This window comes from Oxyura jamaicensis, chromosome 9 (genome assembly GCF_011077185.1).
Source record: "Oxyura jamaicensis isolate SHBP4307 breed ruddy duck chromosome 9, BPBGC_Ojam_1.0, whole genome shotgun sequence".
Taxonomy (NCBI): Eukaryota; Metazoa; Chordata; class Aves; order Anseriformes; family Anatidae; genus Oxyura; species Oxyura jamaicensis.
Genome location: NC_048901.1, coordinates 16,279,557 through 16,306,491, shown reverse-complemented (window position 1 = coordinate 16,306,491; position 26,935 = coordinate 16,279,557). Strand labels below are relative to the sequence as shown.

Genomic DNA, 26,935 nt, shown 5'->3' with positions numbered 1-26,935 from the left:
TTTCATAGACACATAATATTAATGTCATCCAGAGTCCGGCTAAGAGGGGAATGGAAAGAATTCCTGAAGAAATGCAGACAACCCCCCTCCTGACGTGAAAGTCTCCAGCCCCACACATCAGCCCAGCAGCGCCTGTTATCAGGCTGCATTTCCCATTGAAACGAGGAAGCAGGAATGAAAGGCACTTTTCCTCACAGTTAAAAGTTTACGCAAGTGATTTATGGGTCAGAAAAATTAGCAAGTCCATTGCTGAGTGCTCCATACAGCAGCATGTGTTACATGGCTGCTGACCAGAAATGCCAAGACCCATTAGGTGGAAGCAAAGGGCAGCACGATGGAAAGTTAAAGATGCTTTTTGCCCATTTAATTAATTAGTCAGGTCTTTTTTTCCATCCCCTGCAGCCTTCATTAATGTAACATTGAAGTGAAGGAATATTAACAATTCAGACAACACATTAATATTAACACAACACCTGCAAAATGCAAATGTAAGTCCATTAGGTAAACAGATGATCTTAAGCCACTGAGGCAGAAATAACATTCTGACATTTCCTAGCATGACTATCCTGCAGAGATACTGTCCATCACTTATGCTCCATTATAAAGTCACGGCCCTTGTATGTAGGGGGCTCCTCATCTGTTACTGGCCCCTGAAAGGATGAGAAAAACTTACATTTCCATTAAGACATTTACCAGTTTCATATGGAAAGTGTCTTACTAGCGGCATGTCATGAACCAGAAAGATCAAAAGTGATTTTTAAAAGGATTTTATCTCTGTGCCAGCAAGGGTTGGAGATAAGACCAGAAGCTGATAGCTTGTAAACATTAACCTACACTTGGGACTGCTCCAGAACCTGAGCTTTCTATTACAGTGCTTTAATCCGAGACAAATTTTCGTTAAGGGAGAAGCAAACAGTTAATCACCTAGCGAACTGATAGTGCCCCAGGGAGTCACAGACTGCTAGAACTGGCCTCCCTGTACCATGTCCCCCCATCACCTAATGCTCTACCAGCCATTGCAGCTGAGGAGACTTAGACCCTACACATGTTTCTCCTTTGAATCTTTGGTTATGCTTTTTCCCAGCTTACCTGACACTAAAGAGTTGATTACTTCCAAAGCATGAAACAAACTTAGGGACAGTGGGAAATAAAGTTGGGATGAACATCCCAGACTGGCAGCACACCCAGAGATGGCCAATGACTGGGGGCAGCATCCATCTACCAACCTGGATGTGACCCAGGGACAAACAAGCAAGAGTCTGCAAAAGCTCATGAAGAACTGAACAAAAAAAAAAAAAGAAAAAAAAAAAAAAAGAAAAAAAAAAGTGTAGAATACCAAAGTGATGCACAACCTAAATAATCTGGCAGACAAAAGCAGCGGTGGCTCAATGACCCAACATGTCTCCCCTGATGTTCACGAAGTGAAAGCCAGGCAGTGACTTGCTAAATATCCTCTCTTTTGTTCTGCATATCTGGTCCAACCTCCAGCTCAATGCAGGCTAACTTCAAAGTTGGATCAGATCGGCTTTTTCCACTTGAGTTCTAGCAATCTCCAAGGATAACTACCTCACAGCCCTACTGGGTCCTTGATCCAGTTCTTAACCACGCTTCTAAGTGCTGTTTGGGCTTATAGGTAAAGAACTCCAGGAGGAGCCATCACCCAGACTGGCCAGCCTTTAGCAAGGGCCTTGCCTGAGAGGATTTCTCAGGAGAGACTGGCTGCAGATCAAGGGAATTAAAGCAACCACCAGGACCACCAGTTCTGAGCAGATCCATGTCAGGAAAACATGTTCAGCCTTGCGAGGTCCCCAGTGGGCACCCAAATACATCTGCTGCCGGCTGTGGGGCTGCTTTCCAGGCAGGGCCGTGGCCGTGCAGCAGGGCTCACAGTGCTGTCCATCACTGTCCGACCTCAGATTTGCAGTTGTAGCACTGAGTGTGGGCAGGTTAAGGGGAATAGTTGTATCAATATGGACTGAGGGATCCAGCTGGCTCCAGGCGTATTATTCTTGGTCTGAAATGATTGCAAAGCACAACACACGAACGCTCTGGTTACCAAGACTTTCAAAGACATGGAAACCCTAAGGGGAGGGGAGCAAGGTACACGGGACACGGACACCAGATCGGGGTTAAAACAACCGACAATAGTTGGCAAGGGGATGAAAGGCAAATGGGCAACACAGGATTTGGGGGTGCTGTTTTCTAAGCAGAGACTACTGAAATACTCTGGATAACTTCTGTTTTCAGGCAGCCTCTTGGCAGATTAAGACGTCCCAGAAGGTTTTACATCCAGCTCCTACAATCTTAAACTAAATATTAGGTGAGAAAAACATGCTTCTAAAGAAAAGTCAGGCATAGCCCTGTGTGAAAAACAATGAGCAGGAGAACTAACATATCAGGTTTATTGAACATACAACCAACAACAGTTTTCTTTCCCAAAAATAAAGCCAAGGGAATGAAATGCAAAGAGATGAGCAGGATGGAAAAGCTGCAGGAAATTCAGGCAATCTCCCCTGACCCCACATTTCCCCCAGGCACAGCTCTCACCCTGCCTGGCCTCAGTGGGCAGGTCTGGAACAACACCACAAATTCCTGAGAGTTCCTCATCCCCTCTGCAGCGGGACAGGCTCAAGGTGCAATAGGTCTTTTCCATCTGTAACTTGTCTCCCTTGACATTTATGTGCATTGATTCAAAAGCTACTTGATTTACCGGCATGGGGCTGTGAAGATTCTGGCTTGGTCTGAGGACAGCCTGAGGTTAAAGGCAGCAATGCAGTATCGCCACCCCGTCCATTACAAGAAAATGTTCAGGCCTGGATTTACGGTCACGTTCCAGCGAGCCCACACATCACGGAAGGCTGAAATTAGCCTCATTTACGCAATGGGGTTGAGAAGAAATAGCTAAACATCCTCCTGAAGTTCGGCACACAACAGAGAAAGCCAAGCAGCGTGGGAGCAGGCGTTTAATAGCACGCTTGCTGCCAGAGAAGTGCGAGAGGAGGGTGCACAGTTGTAGTGACAGAGGTCTGCTCTTCTCCAGCTAGAGCTACGTACAGACTGACAGATAGATGAGGTAGCTCCAATGAGACCACAGCAGCTTAAGGGAGGGTGGCCTGCGACCTATTGCTGTATGCAAGGAAGAATCACCTGCTTAAAGGCCAGAGATGGATATGACAACTCTGCAGAGTTGGATGGGTAAGAAAGGACTTTGTTTCACACTCTCCTGAGATCATATAAAAGAGAGAACAAGCTCTGTTCACACCAAGATCTGCAAAACCTCACGTGCTGCTGGGTGAAGATAGCAAATGTCTCAGCCCCTGGCTGGCGCAACAGGAGAGCTAACCTGGTTATTCCTGCTGCTTCCTCCACTGCCTCATGTGGGTCACTCAGCTGCACCTAAGGGCAAAGCAACCAAAGCTAAGTCCACAACAACACTCTGAAACTGCTCCTCTGGGCCGGGGTTTTATTGGATCAAAGGAAGTTTGGTTAAAATGAAGGACACAGATGTGATGAAGAAGAGCCCTTGCAATGCCACCTTCCAGGCTTCAGAGCTGGGAGCCTGGGAGCTGCAACCAGAGGTCAGTGGCGCAGATCAACCTTCTGAAAAAATCTATCATCACCAAAAAGCAGACACACAGATCTGTCATCACATCCGTGCTGCTGAAACCAACGGATCTCAGCACTGGATCATGATAAGATTTGCAATACAGTCATCTTGCAGAGCCTCGCCAGTGCCTTTTAATCCTTGGAAAAGGAGCACTTCAGGCATCAAATCTTGCCTTTGCATATGAGCATTGCAAAGCCAAAACAACAAGCTCTTTTGGAGCACAGGGCATATCCTAAGATGCCCCAGAGCTTTCTTGTCCACAGACATTGCATAGTAATCTCCACATGACAAAACAGAAATAAAACCATATATCCCCATGTCTCGGCGAGCCTCCAGTCCAGGCCTGACAGATACCTGGCCCTGGGTGCTGCATCTCTCAGACAGCTTAACCCTTGAATGAACAGGGTACCTCCGTATGTCTAGAAGAAGGAAGCACAGTGTTAAATCTGCCTTTTGTTTCTACACCACCATCCCACATTGGATGGCACTGCCCTCCCCTTTCCCAGTGCCAGTCCACACTGGGAATCACCGTGGAAAGTCACCTGTGAAGGATCCGCTGTTGGAAGTGCGAGGATGGCTCCAGCCCTGGCACGGCACCTCCACAGTGCTGCAAACCTCGGGGTGAGTGACTCAGGCCCTAATGGTGGCTGGATCCCAACCAGGCAAATTCCTTCCTGGCAACTTGGCTTATCATGCCTGACTCGGCACTCAAATGGAAGCAACTCAGGTCCTGGACTTCTCTTTGGCCACCAGCTCTACCCACTGGGCCAGCCATTTGCAAATCTGTGTAGTGCCAGCCTGACACAGCCCACGTCGCCAGTGTGTGCTGCACCTTCCAAGCTCAGATTGAGCAGAGGGCCCTTCTCCTTCCCCTGAAAACACCGTGGGATGGGAGAAGAACAAGGGGCCACAATGCCTGCTGCCCCCCAGTAGGTCCCTGATGCTCTGGTCACACAGGTGAGAACACGTTGGGAGCACCTGGGGAAGCCAGATGCACTGCCATGTCTTTCCTGGAGCATGACACCAAAAAGCTGCCCGGCTCTATCAAGGGTTGTTCAACAACGTCAGAGTAAAAGGTTTGGGAGTTTCTTCCAACCAGTCAACAAGTTAAATCAGGAGGAGGCCAGTGAAGCTCCATCAGACGCTCTTCACTAGCCAGGTTCAGCAGGGGACAAAACCACCACGAATCACTGCCTGCAGCACCAATGTGACTGTGCCAAGAGGTGTCGAGAGAAAGGGGTCTCGTGCCAGTCAAAGCACACAATCCAAGTATCCAGGAAGAGGCAGGGATTACATGAACCTGGTAACCGCACAGGGGGTACAACAGCGTCTGCTATTGCCCATGTTTTCCGTCCTCACTTACTGCTGTCAGGAGACCAGCAACTTCCTAGAGCGTCCTTCTGCAGCAGGAGTGGCACCAGCCCCATTTCGGCTTGCTCCACAACACACGGAGACAGAGCTCGTACTGAAAGAAGTGACGTGTGGACGGGCTGAACGTCAAGGCATGGGAAACGCAGCTTCTGGTACGTGCAGCTCAGGCACACCGCATGGCCTGTGAAAGCCGCTCTCCCATTGTTATTTAACATCCTGCAAGTTGCAGCCAGAGACGCAGTCTCCCATCCGCGCCCCAAACTGGCCTGGGAATGGCTGGGAAGAAGAAAGGGAGCTTGAAATGAACTGTGGAAAGATTTAAGTGCTCTCACTGCTGCTTTCCAATACGATTTTCCACTTGGGGCAGGGGAAGGGAAGGAGGAGAGCCTGACAGCAGTTTAGAGCCAGTCACAATTGTGACAGGTTCTTCTTTTCCATTTCCAACCAGCTCCCAGACAGGAGGACTTTAACCTCCATTAATTATCACAGCCCTACTCCAGCCCAGGGTTTCAGAGAAGCAGTGGCGAACTCTGAGGACCTGTTACGAGCAGGTTTTGCCTCAGACTGTGCTATTCAGCTCAATGCAGTAAAACTCCAGCCTTCCTAAAGAGGTAGTGCAACCCTTCCTACAGCGCCCCAGCCTGCAGCTAAAAGACATCTTGCACAGGCAGTATCAATACTGCCAGAGAAGGGGATTACACAAATGACTTCTTGCAATGCAGACTCTGAGATCTGGTTAACGACCACTAAACAGACACGTCTGTTGTACATCCAAGCTGTGCACACGTGAAAACGGGAGCTTAACAGGTGAACACACTGCTTCTGCTTCCCCTGCCTGGCTATCAGGGAGCGCTACCGTAACACTACCACCGCAGGAAGTTTATTGCCTTTATCAGGACTGATCACTGATCAGATCTGCATCTTAGAAGTGTGTATGTGTTGGTTAGGGAGATAAGAGCCGCCTGCGTACACTCAGCCCTCGCGTAGCTGGGCCAAAGTTGTTGTGAAATATTGCTATACGGTTTCTCCCACTGTTTGGCTTCGGTACAAACTGTCGAAGATCACTGTTAAGAAATCTACTGTAGACAAGACGTGCCTGCATGGGGACTAAGTGTGCCCTAGATCAGCATTTCAGCCCACACCACGCCACCCTGTGCTCCCGGACTTGGCACCCATTGACCATGTTCCCTCCTGCTCCACTGCCAGCAGGGCTGAGCCAACCTCAGCTGAACTCCCCTGCAGACACCCAGCCCCTGCTCCTACCCCCGTGCACTGCTGGCTGCAGACACCGTCCCTTCATGCTTGGTAATGAGATGCGTCATTCTCCCTTCCCCGGTGACCGAGGACCTTTGCAGAGCTGCCCCCTCTGACACTCTTGGCTTGCAACCACTCGCAGGTATTTTTAGGATGACCCTTTGCCAGGGGATAACAAAACCAGAGCGATGCTGCTGCGAGGATGCAGTCAGAGCTCTTCCTGGCTGCCCCAAAGGCACGGGGGAGATGCAGCTGGGTCCTGGTGCAGGCGCTTTGTGGCTCCCAGCCAAACGTACCGTGTACAGCAGGTAAGGAACACGGCGGCGTGCCTGTGTGTATGCACAGACACGTAGGGAAGGAGAAAGCAGGGCTGGCTGCGAATTCAAATTTGCAGCGATTTGGACAGATTGTGCCGGGATGCTGCGATTCACACAGCAGCAGCCCGTGGAAGCTCTGCATTCTGCTCCGAGTCACACAGGAACCAGCCTGGGGAGCAATTACTGGGGTACAAAACGCTCCTGAGCTGCAACAAAAGGACAGAGAAGAGTTTCCCATCAAAATCCCTGGAAGTCTTTATCTAAGCAGGGTACTTCCTCCTGCTTAGACAAGCGGAGCCTGGGCAGAACATCTGGTGAGAGGCACGAGATGCCGGAGGGGAAACGTCCAGTGACATCAATCAGCAGCGAGCAGGCACCGCCGTGGCACAGCAGGATTGCCCCACGAGCATCGCCCTGCTCCCCGTATCACCACTTGTGACTGGCAGAAACCATGCTCCATTACCGACCAGCTGTTCCTCTAACTCAGCCCTCCTCACTCCTCTGTTACAGATTCTCCTGAAATTGTCTGGAACTTTGAGCAGCCAAATGTATTTTTAAATCCAGCTGCCACGCACGGGCTTCCTGCATGTGCGATGGTTCATGTGTGTAGAGGCTCAGGACCTGCCCTCAGCTCCCTGCCAAAAACCACCCCGTCCCCACCAAAGCTGCTGGTAGCCACATCCCCGAGCAGGACACCCAGCACACAGCCCTGCCACCGCAGTGCTCCCTGCAAGCCCAGCCCCTGCCACTGGCACCCAGGGGCAGGAGGAAATCTCCAAACCCCAACGTGCTCTGAAAACCAGGTCTGCAGCACTACCAACCCCCCCACGCCTCAATCCTCCCTCCACGTCCTCCCGCACACGTGAGCTTTTATTCTGGAGCCCCGTACGCTACCCGAGGACTGAGAGGTAAGAAGTAACAGCAAGCACACACCTAGATTTTCATTTCCCATGTGCTGACAGTCTCTCTTTAATCCTGCTTTCCCCGTTTAAGGTGTTAATGGGAACCTTGATGCATTTCAGAGGGAACACACACAGAGCGAAGATAGATGCCTGAGTCTAAACCCCTGCTCCTAGATTCCACATCAAGTGCTGGATTTGTTTATATCCATACGATACAATCTCCATAAAAGCAATCAACCACCACCGAAAGGAGATGTTTCAATATCTGCACCGCCTTCACCCAGAACAGGCACTAGGTTGCCTTTTACGACGCAGGATAATATAATGGATTCTTTCCACATGTTCCCAACTGTTGTTATTAAGTATTGCTTCTCTAATAAAATACGCTGCCATGTCCAGTAGTACATGATGTGGCATTTACACAAGTCTTTTCTCTGTGTAGGACTTGCTGGCTTTCAAACAAATCTGTCTCTTCCACACAATACAGAAGCACAAGATGAGTAATTATATTCTCTGCTTAATAATGTTTTTGCACTGGCCAATTTAACAGCTAATCTCCACAAACCTCTGAGATAGTCCCCCAGCAGCTACATTTGCATGTTGTAATCAAGTCTTGCTATTAAATCATACTTTGCAACAATAGCTGAGCTGTCAAGTACAAGCAGCGGCTCTCGTGCTGCCACTGCGCAGATGAAAGCCCTGGGTAAACACACACAAAGCAGCATCGCTCTGCTAGCTAAGAGAGCATCCCTGTGCGTGTTTGGGAGCCCTGGGATGGCTGCACCCACCGTGGGTCTTGGGACAAGCATCCTTTGTCTCTGCTTTCCAGAGGGGCTGTGCTCTGCCTTACCCCGCGGGCTGCCTGCTGGGGGGTCCTTGAAAAAGTGAGCACTCCAGGTACAGGAGCTGCTCCTTGGTCAGCGGAACGGCTCGAGGAGCCGTGCTGGGACTCAGACCACTGAACTCTTCAGGGCTAACAGCCCTGCTTCATAACATCCCGCCCAGTTTTCCAGCTGAATCCAAGTTGCCCAGGAGGCAGCTCCGACGAATCCCCTGCAGCAGGCATCGCTGCGCCGGTCCAGGCTGCTACTGGTGCTTTAAAGTCCTACTCTGAACCAGCCCCTGCGTCTCTGCACTCCCCTGCAACATGCTGCAAGCACACAGTGAATAGCAGAGAGCTCGCTGAATGCTGGTCTTTGCAGCAGCTGTACCACAAGGCACAATTTTCAGCAGAGTGATGCAGATCAGCTGCAGCCTGGCCATATCAATGATGTCTCTCTGTCCAAATGATTCTTCCTACGCATTAGCACAACATTTATTTCCATCGTGCCCTGCACTTCCCATTTATCCAGAAATCTGACACGGTCTCCTTCCTTTTAATGTGGAGACAGAGGGAAAGGAAAAATTTCTTGCTGGAGTCGCCTCGCTCTGCGCAAGTAGACAGATCAATCTCAATTCAATCCGTCTCGCTAATTGCTGGGGGCTGGGGCTGACCCCGGGCTGGCCGAGGTGGGAGTGACGGGCAGCCCTCTGCACAGCCTCTCAGCTCTACCCTGCCAAGAGTTCACAGCAGATCTCTTCGGGTAACACGGACCCTGACAGCTCCTCCTTAACTGGAAACTCGTGCCCAGCCCGACACTGCAACAGAGCTGCCTCTCCGCTTCTCTGGGTGCATGTGGTTCTTCCAAAGGGTACTGCCATGCCCTAGACACCCGCGTCTTTACCCGGATCACAAGCACATTGAGGACAGCAGCTCCTCAAACACTCCATCAGTGCAGGTGCCCAGTGTAATTCACGTCCTGTTTGCTGCCCTGGGGGCTGCTGCACGTCCCCGTGTCCTGACAGCCGGCAGCCCACCTCCTCCTTACCTGCCTGCGGATCTCTCTTCAGTATAAAGCACCTCTGGATGTCCGCAGGGAAGGATCAGTCCTTCCCCTGTGCTTACAGACCTGCCTCGGCCAGCCATTCCTGCCTGCTGTTGGGATGATGTCGGGCTGCACAGACAGCAGGGCTACGCCAGTGGGGCCTTTCTTAGCTGCCAGGACGAGTGCACGTGCAGCTGCTTGCTAACCCAATTACACTGAGGTGATCAGGGTCTGCACCTACTCCTTTCCTAAATGAGGCCGTTTAACCGAGATGTCAGCAAAATGAGGTTATGCCGGAGATCCAGCACGCACAAGAGCACTGCCAGGGCTGGCTTTCACCAAGGGACAGGGGACGTGATGAGCAGGCGGGATGTCGAGCTCAGCTCAGCTCAGCCAAGAGACAGAAGCAAACGTCTACAAGCAGCCCAGGAGGCACGAGCAGGCAGTGAGCTGGCCAGCAAGAGATGCTCAGTAGCAGGGCAGAGAGCAAGGAGAGAAGGAGGGGAAGCAGGGGATGTGGAGTTGTTCTGCTCATGAGATCAGTGCCAGGAGCTGGGAGCAGCCCCTGGACCTGCTAACTCTGTGGGCTGTGAGCAGCCCAGTGGGGTCACCAGAAAACGGGACATTTCCAGAGAGGGCAGAGGCAGAAAAACTTGCAGGACACCTTGGCCAATAATGATACTGCTCAGTTAAGAGCATTTCTGCTCATCAGCCCCATTTTAGATAAGGCAGGTGAAGGACACAAAATTTAAGATGTTTGAAGCTGATCCGAGGAATTTAGCTCCATCTCCCATTAAAATTAATGGAAACATTAATGCAAAGTACACGCCGATCCTCAAGCAGGTTCCTTCCAAGCAAGATCTTTCCATTAACTTGAAAGGAAGTTGTGCCCAAATCCTCTTACACCACTGTGAACGTTTCAGACAGTACTGGCAAAGCCAAACCCATTAGGCTCCAGCTTGACTAATGCATGGCTAATTGGAAGAGGTGAAAGTGCTGAGCTGTAATGGGAGCCCCATTCAGGGTGACCTCGTCACGGCACACAAAACATGCTTAAGATATGAAGCTCTTTCTTCTTCGATGCAGAAGCACGAAGGTGTGGAGGGAACAGAGTCCATCGACGGATTGATTTAGCTGCTCTGAACTTTGGAAAAAAAAAAAAAAAAGCAGCAGGATCCAGAGCAAAGGATGGCAGTAAAGTAAAACCACTCACCCCTGCTGCTCGGGAGGAGGTAAGGAGAGAGGCCTCCTCGCTCACCTTTTGATTTGCAAGGACGTCATTCCAAGCAATAAGGTTATGTTGGATGTCAGCTTGGCAGAGTACTTGGGGAGGGACCGGGACTCAAAGCAAACGCCCTGTTCTTCCAGATGCAGCAGCTGGTAAGCCCCAGCTCTGCAAAGAAGTGAGCAGTATCAGTGCAAAGCTGCTCCCTTACCCTCACTGCAGCAGTGTGCCAGGACTTGAAGACGGGGAGGATTACAACAGAAGCTGACCTGCAGAGCCTGGAGGGCTTCAGGTCACTGCTGCTCTGGGAAATCCGCCAGGCTGTAGGGTCTAAAACATCTTCCAGAAGCGCACGCTTGTCCTTGAGAGAGGGAGAATTCCCTGGTGTTCTCTTGGGACTCTTTGCCAGGGGTTAATCTCTCTTGCTTTCATTGTGTGCTTTACTTCTAGACTGAATGCTCCAGCTCACAGCAGTAGCTCTTTGAGAGGGAGCAATCCCAGCTGGCCGACAATCCACCCAGTTGCTCCAGCTCACACCGCGGATCCCCCGAGGAACGGCAGTGCTTATTGCTGAACAGACCGGAGAGGTCCTGCCCGTGGCAAACTGAAAGCCCTTGCTCTCTCGAGGCAGAAAGCAGAGAACAAACAGCAGGCTGGTGAGCAGGACAGGAAGGTCTCTCCGAAAAGAGCATCAGCAGCGCCAGCACAACGCGTGCTCTGTGTACTCAGCATCCTATTCATCGTCCTTGTTCTTACTTCACTGCCCGACACTACATGTAACTTTGCATCATTTGGACCTAAAGCACATCCTAAGCAACAGGAGAAGGCACAGCACGTGCCCTTGCCTGCTGCTCCCAGCGCTCCCTGCTTGTAATGCCAGAGAGAGAAGTGCACAGCAAAACCCAGAGCCAGAGAAGCTGCTCTGTACCACGGCTGTGCATTCAAGGACACAGACTAAGCCAAGAAAGGGGCTCCTTTTCTGAATCTGTAATTAAAGATATGTCTAGAAACCCTGCCAGGAGAGGGATGGTTAGGGTGTCTGGTGATGCTCTGGCCAGATCTCAGCTCAGGACAGGACCTTCCTGGACACAAAGTCAATCCAGCAGCTTCGGTTCAAGGTAAAATTCAGAGGGATTTCTTGTGGAAGGAAGATTGTTTGCTCTTCCCCACATCCTGCCCTCTGCCACATACCTAAGGGCTAATCAGAGACTTGTCTGATACAGCGCTACTGAAAAAAAATCCAGATTTTTCGGAGGTTAGCAGTTCTAGCTCAGATATAGCTCACTGCCTTGGGCATAGAACAGACATATATAGGCCAGGGAAATGGTGCCAAAATGGTACTGAGGGCTTCCAAACATACTGTTAAGCAAATGGCTATGTAAACAGATCTCCAGGGATGACACATGGAGACAGCATCTCTGACTCAGTCACAGTTGCAGCCGATTTTCTCACCTACTCGACTGCCACTGAATACCCAGACACCTACCACTGACAAGGAGGTTTTACAGCTCCTCACCAAGCGGGCACACTGACACGGGTAAAACAACCGACTCCCAGTTAAACCAGGGAGAGCAGGGGCAGAGCAGAGCTTACACACCTGCCTGGGGTTTAGGAGCCCAGTCTGTCCCCTGCCTGGAGAGCAGGAGAACACAGCAACCGTCCTGGTACCCCATGGGGATTTCAAGAGACTTCTACTGGTACACGTGGGCTTTGTGGCATGAGGGAAAGCCTCCAATGTTTGTCTGGAAGGGGTCACATCATCTGCAAATCCCACCTGCCCACACGGGGGAAAGTCAGGTTTCCTTGGCCGCCTTTTCCGGCTGCAGCCCCCACGCCACAGCAGCACGCCACGGAGCTGGCAGTTACTATTTCTACAGCACTGAAGGGCTGGCAACCCGTTATTAAAGTAGCTGGGTGGCAGGAGGAGGAGGAGACAGGTCTGCGTTGAGAAAAGCAGCTAAGTAATACCTTGGGCAGAGCCCTTTGTAAGAACCCTTCTTCCACTTCAAGATGTCCATCGGGTCCCTTCTGCTGGGAAAGAACAACTCCCTCCTGCTCAGCGCCTCGGGTGACAAACCCAATTTCGCAGCATGCCCCAGCAGCCTGTGGCTGTGGCATACAGCAAGCTGGGCACGTATCTTTAAGGCAGGAAGGATTATGTATCTTTAGGAGTTTTAAAGGTCAACGTGCGGACTGGCTCTCCGGGATGATTTAGCCCACGCTGGACCTACGCCAAAACCAGGAGCACTGGTTGATCTCCACGTTCGTTGACACGCTCATTTCCCAGCCTCGCCTGGCCAGCTCCAGTGTTTACTCTTTGGCAGGTGGAAGCATCCACATCACCTGCCGACTGGGACAAAGTTTGGCACTGAGAAGTCAAACAAACAACAAGCCACGGTATCAAAAGAAAAACTCCGTCCTGCTTAGTCATCGGCTCGGTACAGTGTATCTTCTCCGCAGCGCTAGCTCATGCCCTGGCTTGCATTTTGCTTCCACTCCCATTCTCATCCACGCAGGAACACCTTCCACTAGATCTTGGTAGTGCTCTAAGCCCGGAGTAGGCTGGCTTAGTCTCAAACGCAGGGGCTAGTCACAACCCAAGTGGTATTCTTCCTTCTCAGCAAAGAAAATACAGGCTTACCTAACTCCAGCTGCCTCCAATGCTTTCTCATGGCCCCCAAACACAGCTAAACCCTACCACGGCTTGCCAGGAAAGAGTCACAGGGCAGCGCAGCTACCTGCAACACAACAAGTCTTGGGAAATGCTTGCAAAATCCTACTGATGTGCAGAGTTGAGGCCAGGGCCAGGCAGAGAAGTGCAGGGCAGCAGGACATGCCTTGTCCTAGCTAAGCCAGCTTGTCCAAGAGGGCATCCTAAGGTGAAATTTCCACCACGAAGAATTTGTCATGAGCTGGCAGACCGACTTTTAGAAATGGAATTAATTTTGTTTTGATCTGAAATCTAAACAAGGCATTTTGTAAGCTTCAGGTGAATAACTGGTACTGGACAGCATCCATCCAAGCCCGAGATGTCGAGGGATTACACGTACATGGATTTCCCCCACGAAATCCCTGCCTGCGACAAGACAAACAAGACAATACGTCGCCTTCAGAGACTTCCCTGAGCCATGCAGGTCAGAGCAGGGCAGTGTACGTATCACTAACGAGAAAATCAGGTGCCAACAGGAGAGGCAGTTGCTTCCTCTACACCAGGACAAGTGCTGCTCTGCAGGGATGCATGCCATAAAAAAACAGGTAACAAGGCAGGTCGGGTACCCAATGACCGTGTGAGCTCTGCAGCAGTTGTTTGCACAAAAAAAAACTCACTCTGCAAGCCTCAATTCCTCCAACAAACAAACAAACAAACAAAACCCACAAAAAACATAAACAAAACCCACTGGGAAAAACCTGCCAGCTCACTACAAACCCACCAGGTCCATGCCAAAGTCCAACACGAGGTGTGCACCTGGGAGCTACAACTGAAAACAAATCAGTTGTGCTGTGTCAGCTGGTTTACATAGTTTGTTCCTAGCACTCCCATTGAATAGCTCTCCCAGCCAAAAAAAAAGAAAAAAAAAAGAATAAACCCAAATAAATTCTGCTTTTCTGTATTAAAGCAAACAAACAAACACCAAAACCACCACCCAAGCTCTGTTTACACCAAGCCTGCCGCAGCCCTGGCTGGTAGCACTAAATGGAGTGAGCTAATGTGCTAGTGACAAATAACCCGTTCAAACAATCCAAGCATAATTATAGGCTGGCTCTCCCGATGTAACACTGGGTACATCACTGCAGATATTATATTCACCTTATGAAAAGATTGCAGAGAGGAGCTCGGCTGCTAACCCAAACAACATTATATATCACTAACCTGTCAGCATCAGGAGTGCATGCACCCTGGCATTTGAAGTCCTGGTGTTTTAAGTGATAATCCAATGTACCAGGCATCATTGATCTCTCTATAAAAGGGGGCACCACTTTTCCTATCAACTGGAGCTATTTTTCACTTCTCATCCTGAAGAGCTGTGTGGTGCTGCCCGCAAGTGGCTACGCCGCACAGCAGCTGTACCCGTAACGCTCCGGGTCCCTGGGGAGGAAAAATGATCAATACTCCCAGGCTGCCTTTGTAAGAGGTCTCTAAGTGGTTCCATGCAAGATGCTGCTCCTCTGGGTTTAGAAATTACTCCGAAGAGAACATGAAAACCCCCGCTGCAAATTCATAATCCTGACACACACACGCACAAAAACCAGCGGCAGCAAGGAATTAAAATGAAATTCGTTGCTGAAGTGCAGGCTGGTGCATCAGCAACGACGGCACTCCTGGCATGAGGAAGAGACCCAAAGAAGAAAACAATACCTGGAGGCTCAGGGAGCACGAAAACCACGCTAGAGGAGAACCAGTGGGGGACGAGGAAGCATTACAACGTTCTGCAAATATGGCCCATGTGAATCTTGTCAGGGATTTGCAGCTCCTTGCTGTGTCCGGGATGGCAGGGGCCATGAGCACTGCATCATCTGAGGAAGGTGGCAGTGATCAGCGAGTCTTGGAGGGGACACAAAGGCACTTGAAGGGCCAGCCTTGCTGTGGGTAGGTGAGCAGAGGTGAGATGGGATCCAGAGAAGCGTCTGGATAGCGAGAGTGAATGCAGAAGAGACAGGATTTTCTATTTATTAGATACAGACAGAAGGCTTCCAGGGGGTTCTCGAGGTGGTTTTGGCTTTTCCTGTACTTGGGATGGAAGAAATGTTCCACCATTACCCGGAACCTTTCTGGATCTCATCCTTCCCTCTGCCTGGCAACCTACAGGAGCAGGATCGGCCACGCTCAGGTGCCAGGTACTTCTTCAGCTGGTATCGCAGTCCTAAGCAGGGATCAGTGAGTTTGTGTGTCGTAAGGCAGGATTCCTGAGCCAAAGTGGATGCAAATGGCCTTGATGACCTTGTACTGCCTGGGTGGGTTCTGCCGCTGGATCCTGCGCAGCCTGGGCGGGAGGGAGCGGCAGCGAGCCAGTCCCAGCCCAAACCCCAGACCCGTGCTGCAGTCACGCTGTGGGAAGGCTGGCCAGGCTGGCCTTCCCTGCCTGCGACTGTTCTGGGGCAACGTGACAGCTGACAACGTGCTCCTGTTCAGCGTGTCACCGTGCACATGTCACCAAGCTGTCCCCTGTGTCACAGCCTTCCCAGAGCAGGCAGGTACGGCAGCCCTGTCCTCTGCAGATTATCCCGACTGATCCCCGTTAAGGAGAATTTAAGTAACGTGGCTTACAAACGAGAACGGAGACGCCTTTCATCTGCGTGAGGTCAAGTAGTTTCCTCCGGGGCCAGGCAGGCTCAAAGGGCTGGCAGCCAAGGAGAGGGAAGTGGCTGGGTCTGAGCAGGAAGCACAGGGAGAGAAGATGTCCCCTGGTCTCCCCCGTGACTGCAGGGTGGGCAGCAACGACCTCTCTCCTCAAACAGGACCGAGCACTGCACCTTCATCTCCGCTGGGCCTATTTATTGCCATCACGTCCCAGTATGTCACGGCAGGGGACAGGGAGCAGAGCAGGTGAAGGGAGCAGAGCAGGTGAAGGCTCCGCTGACACCAGTCTCCCCAGTGCCGTAGTGTTACAGGTAGGCAGGGGATGAAAAGCTGCCAGGAGCAGGCACGAATTCCTCGATAGGGTTTTATTTCAAAGAGAACAAACTCCAGTTGATTGCCCAGAGCCTGAATGGTACTTGCACTTCTAGCCTAAGCGAGAGAGATTTTAATTGCTCTGGTAATTACGCTTTCAGCAACCTCCGGCCCTTTGTTCGGAGAGCAGAGGCCAGCATTCGCTGTTCTCCGGTGGCCCCGTCTGGCTGCAGCTTGGAACAGCATTTGCCACCTGGAGGGGAAGGGACACTCCTCCGGTGACCGTGGTGGCACAGAGCCCTGCCATGAAGGGATGCACGGCATGTCACCAAGCATGTCTTCTCTGGGCTGGACGCGGCTCCAAGATGTGCAGCAGGCACTAATGTGGTGCTTTCACTTCCAGGTGCATCTTTTAAAGATTGCAGAAGAGCTCTTATCCCCTCGGGTCCTGATGGGTGCTGTTCAGTCCTCACTAGGCTGGTGAGAACACAAACCCTACGATTTACCCTGGGAAACTGCTAAGGAAAAAGTATCATGACAACTGCCACGCTGTTCTGTGGATAACAAATTAACCCTGTAAAAGGGGATAACAAATTAACCCTGGGCTGAGAGAGAGGAAAGCAGCACCGAGTCGACGCTTCGTTACGCTAGCAGGTTCCTAAATGCAGTGCTCTGCTGGCCATAAAGGTGCAGCGCACGTGAACTCCTCCAAAATCACCGAGGGTACAACCGGAGCCGAGCACACGTTTGGCTCAAGGGCGTTTTACCTGCAAGAATACGTCAGCTGTAGCACAGACCTTCACGCTTCAGTCTGTCGGATGAGCAGCCTCCGAGCCCCAGGGCTGCGTGCACAGGGCACGGGGGATAAGCCTGGGCTCAGATTCAGCAAGGTTCTCCCTGGCAATGGACATCCTGCTCCCCAGACCCCCGGTTTGGGCAAGCCAGCTATAAAACACAACGTACAGGACCTTGCAGGGTGGTGTAATGATGATTTGGATTTGTCAGACTCGCACAAGGTCTGGGTTTGCTTGCAATTGCACTCATCCTGCCTGCACCGTGCTTTGCAAACGCGAGATCCCGGCTGGCATCGCTCAGGTGCCTTGGCTCCCCCGGCTGCCAGAAATGCAGGTCACAGCCATACATCTCTACATCGACAGCTGCCAACACGCTGCAGCTACTTTGTCTCATGCGGGACCACTCACGGCTAAAATCAACGTCTCCAACTGGATTGCTATTGGCCTTAGCGCTTAAACAAAACAGCTCCACTCCCAGCCCAGGAGTTTCTTCAAACAATGGCACAAAACACACACACAAGCCTGGGGAGAGGAGGGTCTGTGGCAGAAAACACGGCTGCTGATTTTTGAGATATACCCCGCACAGTCAGAAACAGGGGATCTATAAACATCCTTAATAAAACCCAACAGGTCTGGGGGTTTCTTTTCCTCGCCGTCCATTGTGTGCCATTGCCTTTTAAACACTCAAAACCAAATGCTCGACCCGTGCTGATTTGATGCTTCTGCACTTAACTGCACGTCTCCCTGATGGCTCCGCGGTGCTGGAGATAGCAGCTCTTTTCCTTCACGCCGGCAGGGCCAAGGAGGTTGGAACGGGACCGGGCACTTGCGCTAACTGCCGACTCACAGGTGGGAAGGAAGGGCTCTGTGCTCTTCTCCCAGAAAAAAATCCCCTTTCTTTTTTAAACACACATTTCTCAGCTTAGGAAGAGCTAGGTGCCGCCTGCAGATTTATTTCTTCCGTGTCGGGGCTGTTCTTCTCAGCATTTCAGCGCAGATCTAATTACAGGGCGTTGCACTCATTGACAAACTCATATAGCATCCTCTTTTGGGCCAGCCTGCAATATCTGGCAAGAAGCACAACTGCACAGGTGGAGGTAACCGCTTATGGATTTATGCTGGTATTCATGCAAAGAAACCCAGCACGAACACAGAAATATCCTGGACTGTGCTGCCGCCATCGATTTGATAACGAGAATGTGATTTGAAATAAAAACATCGTGGGTGCCAATTTGCTATGGCGGCTAGCAAAAATAGGCAGAATACCTAGAAAAGGAGGACTCAGCTCCAAATGCATCCAAAGCTTGAATATCATCATAAGGTACCTTATAAAAGCAGAGGGGATGGCTGCATTTGGGCTATAGGGCCCACAAACGAGAGGTGAACCCACAGATGAGCTTGAGCAGAGAGAACAGGCTGCTGTGCCTCTCTGAGCAGAGGTGAGGGCTGCCCAGGTGTGGATGCTGACCCCCAGCCCGCTCCCCCAGTGTCACCCCTGCACAAAACAGGGACGGCTTTCAGTTGCAAACACCCCCGGGGTGGAGGCTGGCTGGGAGCCAGAGCCCTCCATACCCAAGACGTTGGCCTTTTAACCAAATAAAAGGAGTGACCAGCTGGAGGGGAAGGGCGCTGGTTTTACAGGAGCTGTTCCCAGCTTCAGGTCGAGCCCGAAGCCCGCTTTAATCTACTTTTAAGTGGTACAAGCAGCTGTGCTCCCTGTGCCAGAGCACGGGGCAGGCTCCTTTTGGTGCACCTTCCCCTATCTGCTGCGTGCAATCTGCCGTGGGACTTACTTGTTGCTGTCCCGGTACTGATAGATATAGCAGCCTTGAGGCATCCCGCTCTCCTGGTCCAAGGTAAACGAGAGCTTCAGCTGCAGAGAGGGGGTGAGGGGAATGAGGAGAGAGAGAAAAAAAAGAAAAAGAAAAAGAAAAAAAAAATACATTTTAGGCTGTGTTCTCAGTCATCACAGCAACTGCGAGCAAGGCTTGTGGGAGAGAGCTAACTCGCCGAGACTGACACGCAAACACCGCGGCCTGGAACATAGCGCGGGCTTCCAAACCTCAGGGCGAAGTCACATGCGTTGCAGAAACCTCTCGCTTTTTCCACCCTTTGTTACTCTAAAGTGTTTGTGGTTCTTCTGAAATGCATGGGTCATAGCGGCTCGCCCCTCCAAACCCACCCACACACACCGCCCCTCACCAAAGCGGCTGCGGTTGCCCTCAGACACCAGAGAAGCGAGCGCTCGCCATCGGCAGCTGCAGTTCCCACGAGCCTTTCTCTGAAAACCTTCCCGGCTCCATCCCGTTCCCCCAGCGCGTTAGAACAGAGGAGAAACCACAGAGGGAAAGGTGACAGATTTTTCCTCCTGCGCGGAGTTATTAAAGAGCTGTTAGAAGGGTTTGCAGCTTGGCCCCGCGTCCGGCAGGAGGCTGTGATGGGACCTGGAAGCGACTCCAAGGAGGCGTTCGGCAAGGGCTTTCGGATTTCAAGCACAGCCTCGGCTCCTTTTATTTAAGGGGGAAAAATGAATCCTCTCTCCACAGGGCAGTTCCGCAGGGAGGCTTTTTCTTCAGGATTTTACATGCTGAACTGCCCGGAAAACAGCTCCGGGCTGACCCCACGAGAGGGGCCCGGTGGAGGAGAGCCTTTCCTCCCCGGGGAATGCTGCTGGCCCCCAGGGGAGAGAAGGGGAGGCTGCTCCTGCAGCCCCGAGGTGCAGCCCCTGTGCTCTGCAGAGGGGCTGCAGACCCTCACGAGGAGCGAGCAGCTCGGGTAAGAGGGGCAGCATCCTTCGGAGGGGTTGCTGCAGCTTTTATGCGCTGAGTGCTGTAGTTTTTTGGGGGGACAGACTATTAACGGCAGGGCTGTAACCGCTGCTGGATCATTTCAGGTCTGGGAAGACCACAGCAAAGGCTAAAAGTCAAAAGAAGTTTGTTAGCATGAGCCCGGCCTTTCTAAACAGGGAAAGGAGGAGGGAGCGGTATTGAGCCGCTCCTTTTGATCGCAGACTCTCTCCTCTGGGGTCCAAGGAAATTGCTAACTCAAATTAACAGCCTATTCAGGAATGAACACAGAATTAAAACATCTTTCTCCCGTAGGCTGTTAAGAAACCCCGTGTGCTGAATCATTAGATGGTGCACCAATTTTCCCTTCCCTACAGGGTAGCAAAGTCATACGCTGTGCTCTCATTGACCCAAATAAAACTGCTTACCATGAAATCATGGAAAACTTCACCATCCTGGTCACTGACTTAATAACCAAGTTCAAGGCTGAGGCCAAACCCAGCTGATCTCCTGGGACTTCCATGCCCCTAACCCTGTGAACCACCCCAAAACACACACCCCTGCAGCAGCACGTAACACGTGCCTGCACTCTGCATGTGTCCAGGACAGAAGCATCACAATGTATGCCTTCCTGCAGGCTCTGACCTTCCGCAGCTTGGAGAGGGGTGTCTGAGAGGGGTGTCTGAGGCAGGACTAGCAGGGCCAGCTGGGGACGTTTCATCTTGCTGACATCTCTGCAGCCAGGCAGCAGCTCCAGCCTCTCCAGATCCTCCGACGGTGCACGACAGATGCCCCCCCGGGAGCAGGAGGTCAGTGAGAAACAAGCAACTTCCCCAAGAGTGGTGAGCGATCGCCTTGCTTTGACATAGGCAAAGGTCACTTGGCTATAACCAGAGTCCCCCTGGGTCAGGGAACCGAAGGAAGGACTGGGAACTGCCCAAGGCATTTTCCTGGGCCAGGTTTTCCAAAGCTTTCCTGCTAGAGTATCAGAAGGAAGGTCTGAGCCAAAAGGGACAGCAGTTATCACAGCCACAGCTCCACACACCCTGGTGCTCTGAGGGAAGGGCATCACCACAGAGAAGAAAAACAAAAGCGCAAAATTGGGCACGTGTGACTTTGGGCACTTTTAACAATGGCTGGGACAAACCGAGGACTGCCTGAGCCTCTCCTTTACTGCTCTCCCAGCTAAGTGGCCTTTGGGCTTGCGCTGGCCACACACCGCTGGTTACAGCCCCCCTGGGCTCTGTGCCCCTGCAGCACTCGGGGCCAGAGGCAGCTCTGTGCGAGGAGGCAAGTCCGGGGGACGGGAAGGAAGGAAAAGGGCTGGGAAGGAAAACAGCCTTGTTTGGACAGGCTGCATGGGAAAGCTCCGGGGGAATCAGGTAAGGGAGGGTGACCTTTCTGCTATCTGGAGGGGAGAGGGTCCCGTGGATCCTGCCTAGCCAGAAAGAAAAGATCACAGTTCCCTAAGATAATGCGTCTTCAGCTTTCTGTTATTTTAACCCTTCTTTCTCTGGCTATGGTATTCCAGACAAATACAACACACCCTGCTTGGCAGGCTCCGATCTCTCTGCTTACCCACCAGTGCCAGGAAGGGCTGAGGGCTGCGTAACGGGGACCAAACATGGCTTGACCGCCTGGGGCACTGCTGTCAGGCAGGTGGATGCTGCTGTCACCTGCAGTGACAAGACCAGCAGAGAAATGCCGGGCTCGGGTTGTCACAGGGAGCTGGTGGCTAAAGGTCTGTCCTGGCGGCTGCAGCTCGAGGCAGCCGTGATGTCGCTGATGCACAAAACCTTGTTCTTCCACAGATCTGCCCCGTCACGGCCAGCCTGGAGGGGCTGTGACCATCACACCCAGGCGAGGAGTCACACAGACCCCTGAAGGCACAGCCGAGCTTGGCCATGCCTGCCACCTGCAGCGCTCCAGCTGCCTTTGCTCGCTTGGTGCCACTTGGTCTCTGCAAGGAGAGCGGAGCCCACGGGCAAAACTTGTCACGGAGCGGCTGAGGCAGGGAGGGAAGGACCAGCTGGGCACTGCCAGGAGGCAAAGATGCAGAGACTGCTTCCTAAGCTTAAAGATATCCAGACCCACCCAACACTGTGCTGTTGGGTCCCCTCTGCTGTTGGAGCCACCAGAGGCTGAGCTCTCCACAGACCATCCTTGGACACGTGGCCAGGTCTGCGCTGTCGTGTTTAGTTGTAAGAGTGCTCACGGTCGCCAGCATCTCAGTGCTTTGGAAGATCTGCTCCACAGGGTTTTCCTGCCGCCACAGATCCCTGAGAACAAAACTCACGCACCTTTTCCTGCCAGCCCTCGCCCATTTCTCTGCACACCCAGCGCTGCTGCTCCTTTCTGGTGCCATCTCCTCCAGCAGCCGCCCTTTTCCTTCTGCCTTTGGTCACTAAGCACATCACAAAACCTCTGCTTACTTCTGAACCAAGGAAGGTTGCAGGGCAAGGCTGGGGATTGGAGAGATGTCAGGAGCTGATCGACCACTTTATCGTTCCTCCGATCTGACTTCCACTGCAGCGATGTCACGAGACATCCCGAGCCCCCCAGACAGACACAGACCTGCAAACCAAACAGGCTTTTGCAATACCCCCTCTGGCACAGCTCTAACTCTTGGCCAACGTGACAGCATTGCTCCAACCCTGCAGGCTGCTTTGAAGCTCCTTTTCTTGTGTGTATCAGAATGCGAAGACTTGCCATAAAGCCAGCAAATAAATACCAGGACAAAGGAAAGGCCACTGTTGTTCAAACAGGGATTTGATGCCTGCAGGGACAAGGAGGGAGCTGAGTTTTCCTACAGCAGCACAAGTGCAGAGCGACCCCATCACGAGGGAGGCTGGTCAGCTCAAGGGACCTTCAGCATTAAACACAGGAGATCATTTCATTTTACAGGACACTGCTGGGCTTCGCTGGGAGAGGAGGGGGAGAGGAAATTTCCCTGTGCTTTGGATTGGGCTTGCACTGCCCCCTTCAGTAGCGTAGCCCCGAAGCTCAGATGCTAATAAAGATCCCTTTCCACTCCGGTAGCTCTGCACATAAAGAGACGCCCGGCGTGGTGTGTGCGTGAACTCGATGGGAAGGGGAGCTGGCACGGAGCCATGCTGCGAACAGAGTGCTGCTCCCAGGCGAGCCCCATCAGTAATGGAGATGTCAGAGGTGTAGGGAGGCGCGCGAATAAGAGTTGTCAGAAGGAGTAATTGGGATCTGCGAGGATGTGGTGATGGATAGGCTCGCTCGCTACCAGGCACAATTGCAATACACCCAAACTGAAGAGGAGCAGGAGGCTGAAATTCACAGGGGCAGGCAGTTTGATGGGCTGGATGTGTTTCCCTCAGTGAAGGAGAGCACTGCACCCATGGAACCAAACAGGAGTGGGCACACAGGCTGACCACTGGTGGATGGAGCAAGAGAAAGTACTTAGAGCACGTGGCAATGCTGGGCGGCCCATACTGCAGGCTCGAGGTGGAGGTGATGCCACCTCCTTGAGGAAAGTCACCTCCTGCCCACGGTGGCACTGGGCACAGAGGGCAATGGCTCCACTCTAAGTTGGCAACATCCTCCCACTCGCTATCCCTACATCCCGAAATCCAGCAGGGGATGCAGCTGGCTGGCAGCGGGATGGCCCTTGCTCCTCCATCCATCAGGCATCAATGTGCTTCATCTGCTCTCGGGCACCCGAGGGTTTCCACATGCTCCCTTGGCAGCAGGGAGCAGGCACCAAGCAGGGCACAGACACAGACAGAAGACACCAGGGAAAGCAGAAAGGCTCCGGGCTGCTGCCCCACGCTGCACAGACAGCTCTGGGCTTCCTGATCCCTGCAGGGACCCAGAGCCCCGCTCCGAGCAGACAGGTCTCGGTGGGGTTGTAGGGGAAGCTGTCTGTATTTTGGGGATTCTCCATTACCACAGAGGCCAGAAAGGGGGAACGGTGCTCTCTACGCTGCCTTGGACCTCCAGGCTTGCCTGGGCTTTGGTGCAGCCAGCAGCCGTCCTCGTTTTAAAGAAAGTTTCAGACCTGCAGCAATTAGGGGCCCAGTCATGCGATAAAGCCTGGTAGCTCCAACAAGGAGAGAGCGCGAGGAGCAGCCTCCTGGCTGCTGAAACGCTGCCAGTACCTATATTGACTCGGCTGGGCAAATTCTGCATGCCCCTTGAGTAAATGGTTTGGCTTGGATCCCCCCTTGGCTCTGAGCACCAAACCTCCGTCATTAGACTGAAAGTTTGCTCTGCACATGCACTGTTTCAGAGGTATTATCAGTTCAGCCGAATAACCAGGTCAACGATTTCAAACGTCCCGGGTTTGGGTCAATACGAGGGCATCGCGCTTTTGCCAGCCTTGGTCCTACTGCTCGGGGTAATTCCCCCAATGTAGTGGTATTCAGGCAGAAAGAGAGCACCCAGGGTGAGGAGGTGAAGCAGAACATGAGCCTGCACAACAAAACCCAGGGGACTGGATCTAAAAATGACATCGAAAACAGTCTCCTGAGAGGCAGGGGGTCTCACCTGCCCTTGGCACTCACTCAGTTATAACCCCCTCTGCACGGAGGTTCAGAAAGACTGGTATCAGCTCCCTCTCGGAATAAAGGCTCCCCTCTCCAGCAAGCTCTAGAAAGCTTTTTAAGAATAAACTTAGTCATCGAGCAGGTTTTTATGCCCCTCCCAACCTTTGGTTTTGACCTGAAAAAAAAAAAAAAAACACCCTGAAGTCCTGACACTCACTTTTCAAACCACAAAAAACGAGCCGTGCTCCAGTAACGTAATCACAGAGTTTTCTGGCACCTCGTCCCTTAAAAATACATCCATCTGCCTGCACACAGGCCATCAAACTCAATCTTGTTCACAATGGATTTCCCAATTCCTGCGTGCTGGAAGGGCTGCGGCGGTGCTGGCTGTGCTGACTGGACGAGCCCTTACAGAAGCACAGCCTGCAAACCTCACAGCTGTGTTTTCACTTAAAGAAGCTGCTCTTGAGCACTTCTCCCTCTGGGTCGCTTTTCGATTTGCACTGCAGTTCAAAAGTGCTGGAGAAAGACCCTGGCTAGAGGTTGCACTTCTTTCTCCTTGCCCCTTTCTCTAGAAGGGAACGGAGGAAGGACAGGATGGGGTAGCAAAGGAGAAATCAAAAGTCCTCCAAGTGGATAAAGGCAAGGCAGGGAAGCTTGCTGCCAGCTCAACTAATGACCTGTCACGTTGGGTTGGTGTGGTTCTTCCCTTCTGGCTTTGCAGACAGCGAATGTTTGGCCGGTCTCGGCACCTAGTTACAGGACTGTTGTTGCTACTGGTTGGAAGCCCTGAACTAGTCCTAAACTGGTCCCATCTCACCCACTGCCTCCTCGGTGAGACCTCTTATCCCTAAATGGGTATTTTCCAGGTGAAGGCTTAAATTTTCTAGGTGGCTCCAGAAGCAGTGGCACTGCTAATCCCCAGGAGGCTGAGACAGAAAGGCAAAACCAGCTGTCCCACAAGCCTGCTCCCTGGGGTAAGTGTGCTCTAGAGGGGGCATCACTGGCAGCTGCTCTTCCTCTTCCTGCCCCAGTCATCCACTCGAGACATCCCGACCCTCTCCCCGCAATGCACAGCGGGCACAGGAAGGGATCCGCAATGATCATGCTGCACCCAGCACGGCTCCGTAACCGCTCATCCTGGAGCTCCTGTGCGTGAGATGACAGCGCTGAGATGACAAGCTCCTTGTCAGCCTAAGCTAATTTCTCCCCTTTCACGGGGCAGCAGAACACCTGGGTGTAAATGGACAGCACAGCAAAGGGTGACTTACGGCAATTCCTCTCCATCCCTGTTCCTCCTTTGTTTTCCAGTCTCAAGGTCTCTTGTACAGGCAGGTTCTCTCTTACTTGCCACAGTATAACACATCACCTCGGGTTTTACTCACTCTGCACCACCCAAGCAACACATCTCTCTCACGTCCCTTCGGTCACAAGACGTTAGCCAGCGAGCTACATCTATTAACAGGCTCCGAGATCCATGCGTGGGGCTAAAGGATGTCAACCTGAAAGCCACTCAAACCTAGGAAAAGGAGCTGAAACTCACACGGGGCTTTACTTCTGGACCGAAATCCTGCTGCTGCCTGCAATCCACCCAGGCAAACACAGGCACATAAAACACATCTACGGCCAGTGAATCCCTAGCAGAGAGTAAGATGTAAGAGATTAAGATAGCATTTCTCTTGCCTCTCCCCCTTCTTAAACTAACTGACCTACCTGACCAGTCTGGGACCCAAAGGCACAAGGACTTACAACTAAATTCTTCCTCAGGCTGCAGCAGATCTTGCTCTCCAAACATCTCCCCTGGGACCCAGCGAGGACTCCAGGGTCTTCCCCTCCGAGGAGCAGACACCGATGCCCGTTCCCTAGCACATACGGGTGCTGCTTTGTTGTCTCACAGCCCCCCAGACCTCTGCTGCAGGTGGGCAGGTAGTACAGCACCACCAGCAAGCAGCTTTCACTGGCTCCTCTGCAGCACGGACATCAGAAGGCAGGCTGCCGTTGTACCCTTGGCTTTTATTTCGCAGCTGCAACTCAAAGCTGAAGAGCCCTTCTGGGAAGATGGGGCAGGAGACAACTTTCAGCTCTTGGCACTAATATAAACTTGTAATGAGTTTATTTTTAAACGCTCACACTTTGCTTGCACTGGAGGTTTAGAACACAGCATGCAATATGCGGAGAAATAAAACCAGATTTATATAGAAAGGAGAACTGAACGCTTCCATTCACGTTCTTGGTAATTTATAAACTGGATGAGCTCATTCTTTAGATGCATGATTAGGAAACCACACGACTAAAATAAAGATTATACAATTGCAAAAGGGTTTACATTGGTGGATTAAAAATATCTTCTTCAGAAACTAACGAGTTCTGACACAGCACCGCACGCTCTAGACCACTAGGGAACTGTCAATGAAGTTAAAGTATTTTCTACACATACATCAATTTTAAAATAAAAGCAAAACATCCCTAGGAAATGCCACATAAAAAACTGTGACACCAACAAGATGCATGCCAAATTTCACTGCTTGGCCGCTTCATGTTACTCAGAGCCTGTCTCCCAGACTCTATAAAGAGCTCCCGGCTCTTGCTGAGCTCCCGGCGCTTTTTCCAGCCCTGCTGGTGCTCTAAAAACAACAACAGACGATTGGACTTCATCGTGTGAAGGAACATCTCACTTAATAACATATTA

General features: G+C 51.9%; 1 protein-coding gene across 2 annotated transcripts in view; it reads right to left on the bottom strand.

Annotated features, from left to right (window-relative positions):
- The window catches only part of DIS3L2 (DIS3 like 3'-5' exoribonuclease 2), a 187,540-nt gene that overhangs the window by 17,870 nt on the left and 142,735 nt on the right, over positions 1-26,935 (bottom strand). For both annotated transcript variants that reach the window (XM_035334655.1, XM_035334656.1), the window contains one exon: positions 18,740-18,819. In XM_035334655.1, coding sequence (XP_035190546.1) covers positions 18,740-18,819 — 80 coding nt within the window. The remainder of the gene's footprint in view (positions 1-18,739; positions 18,820-26,935) is intronic.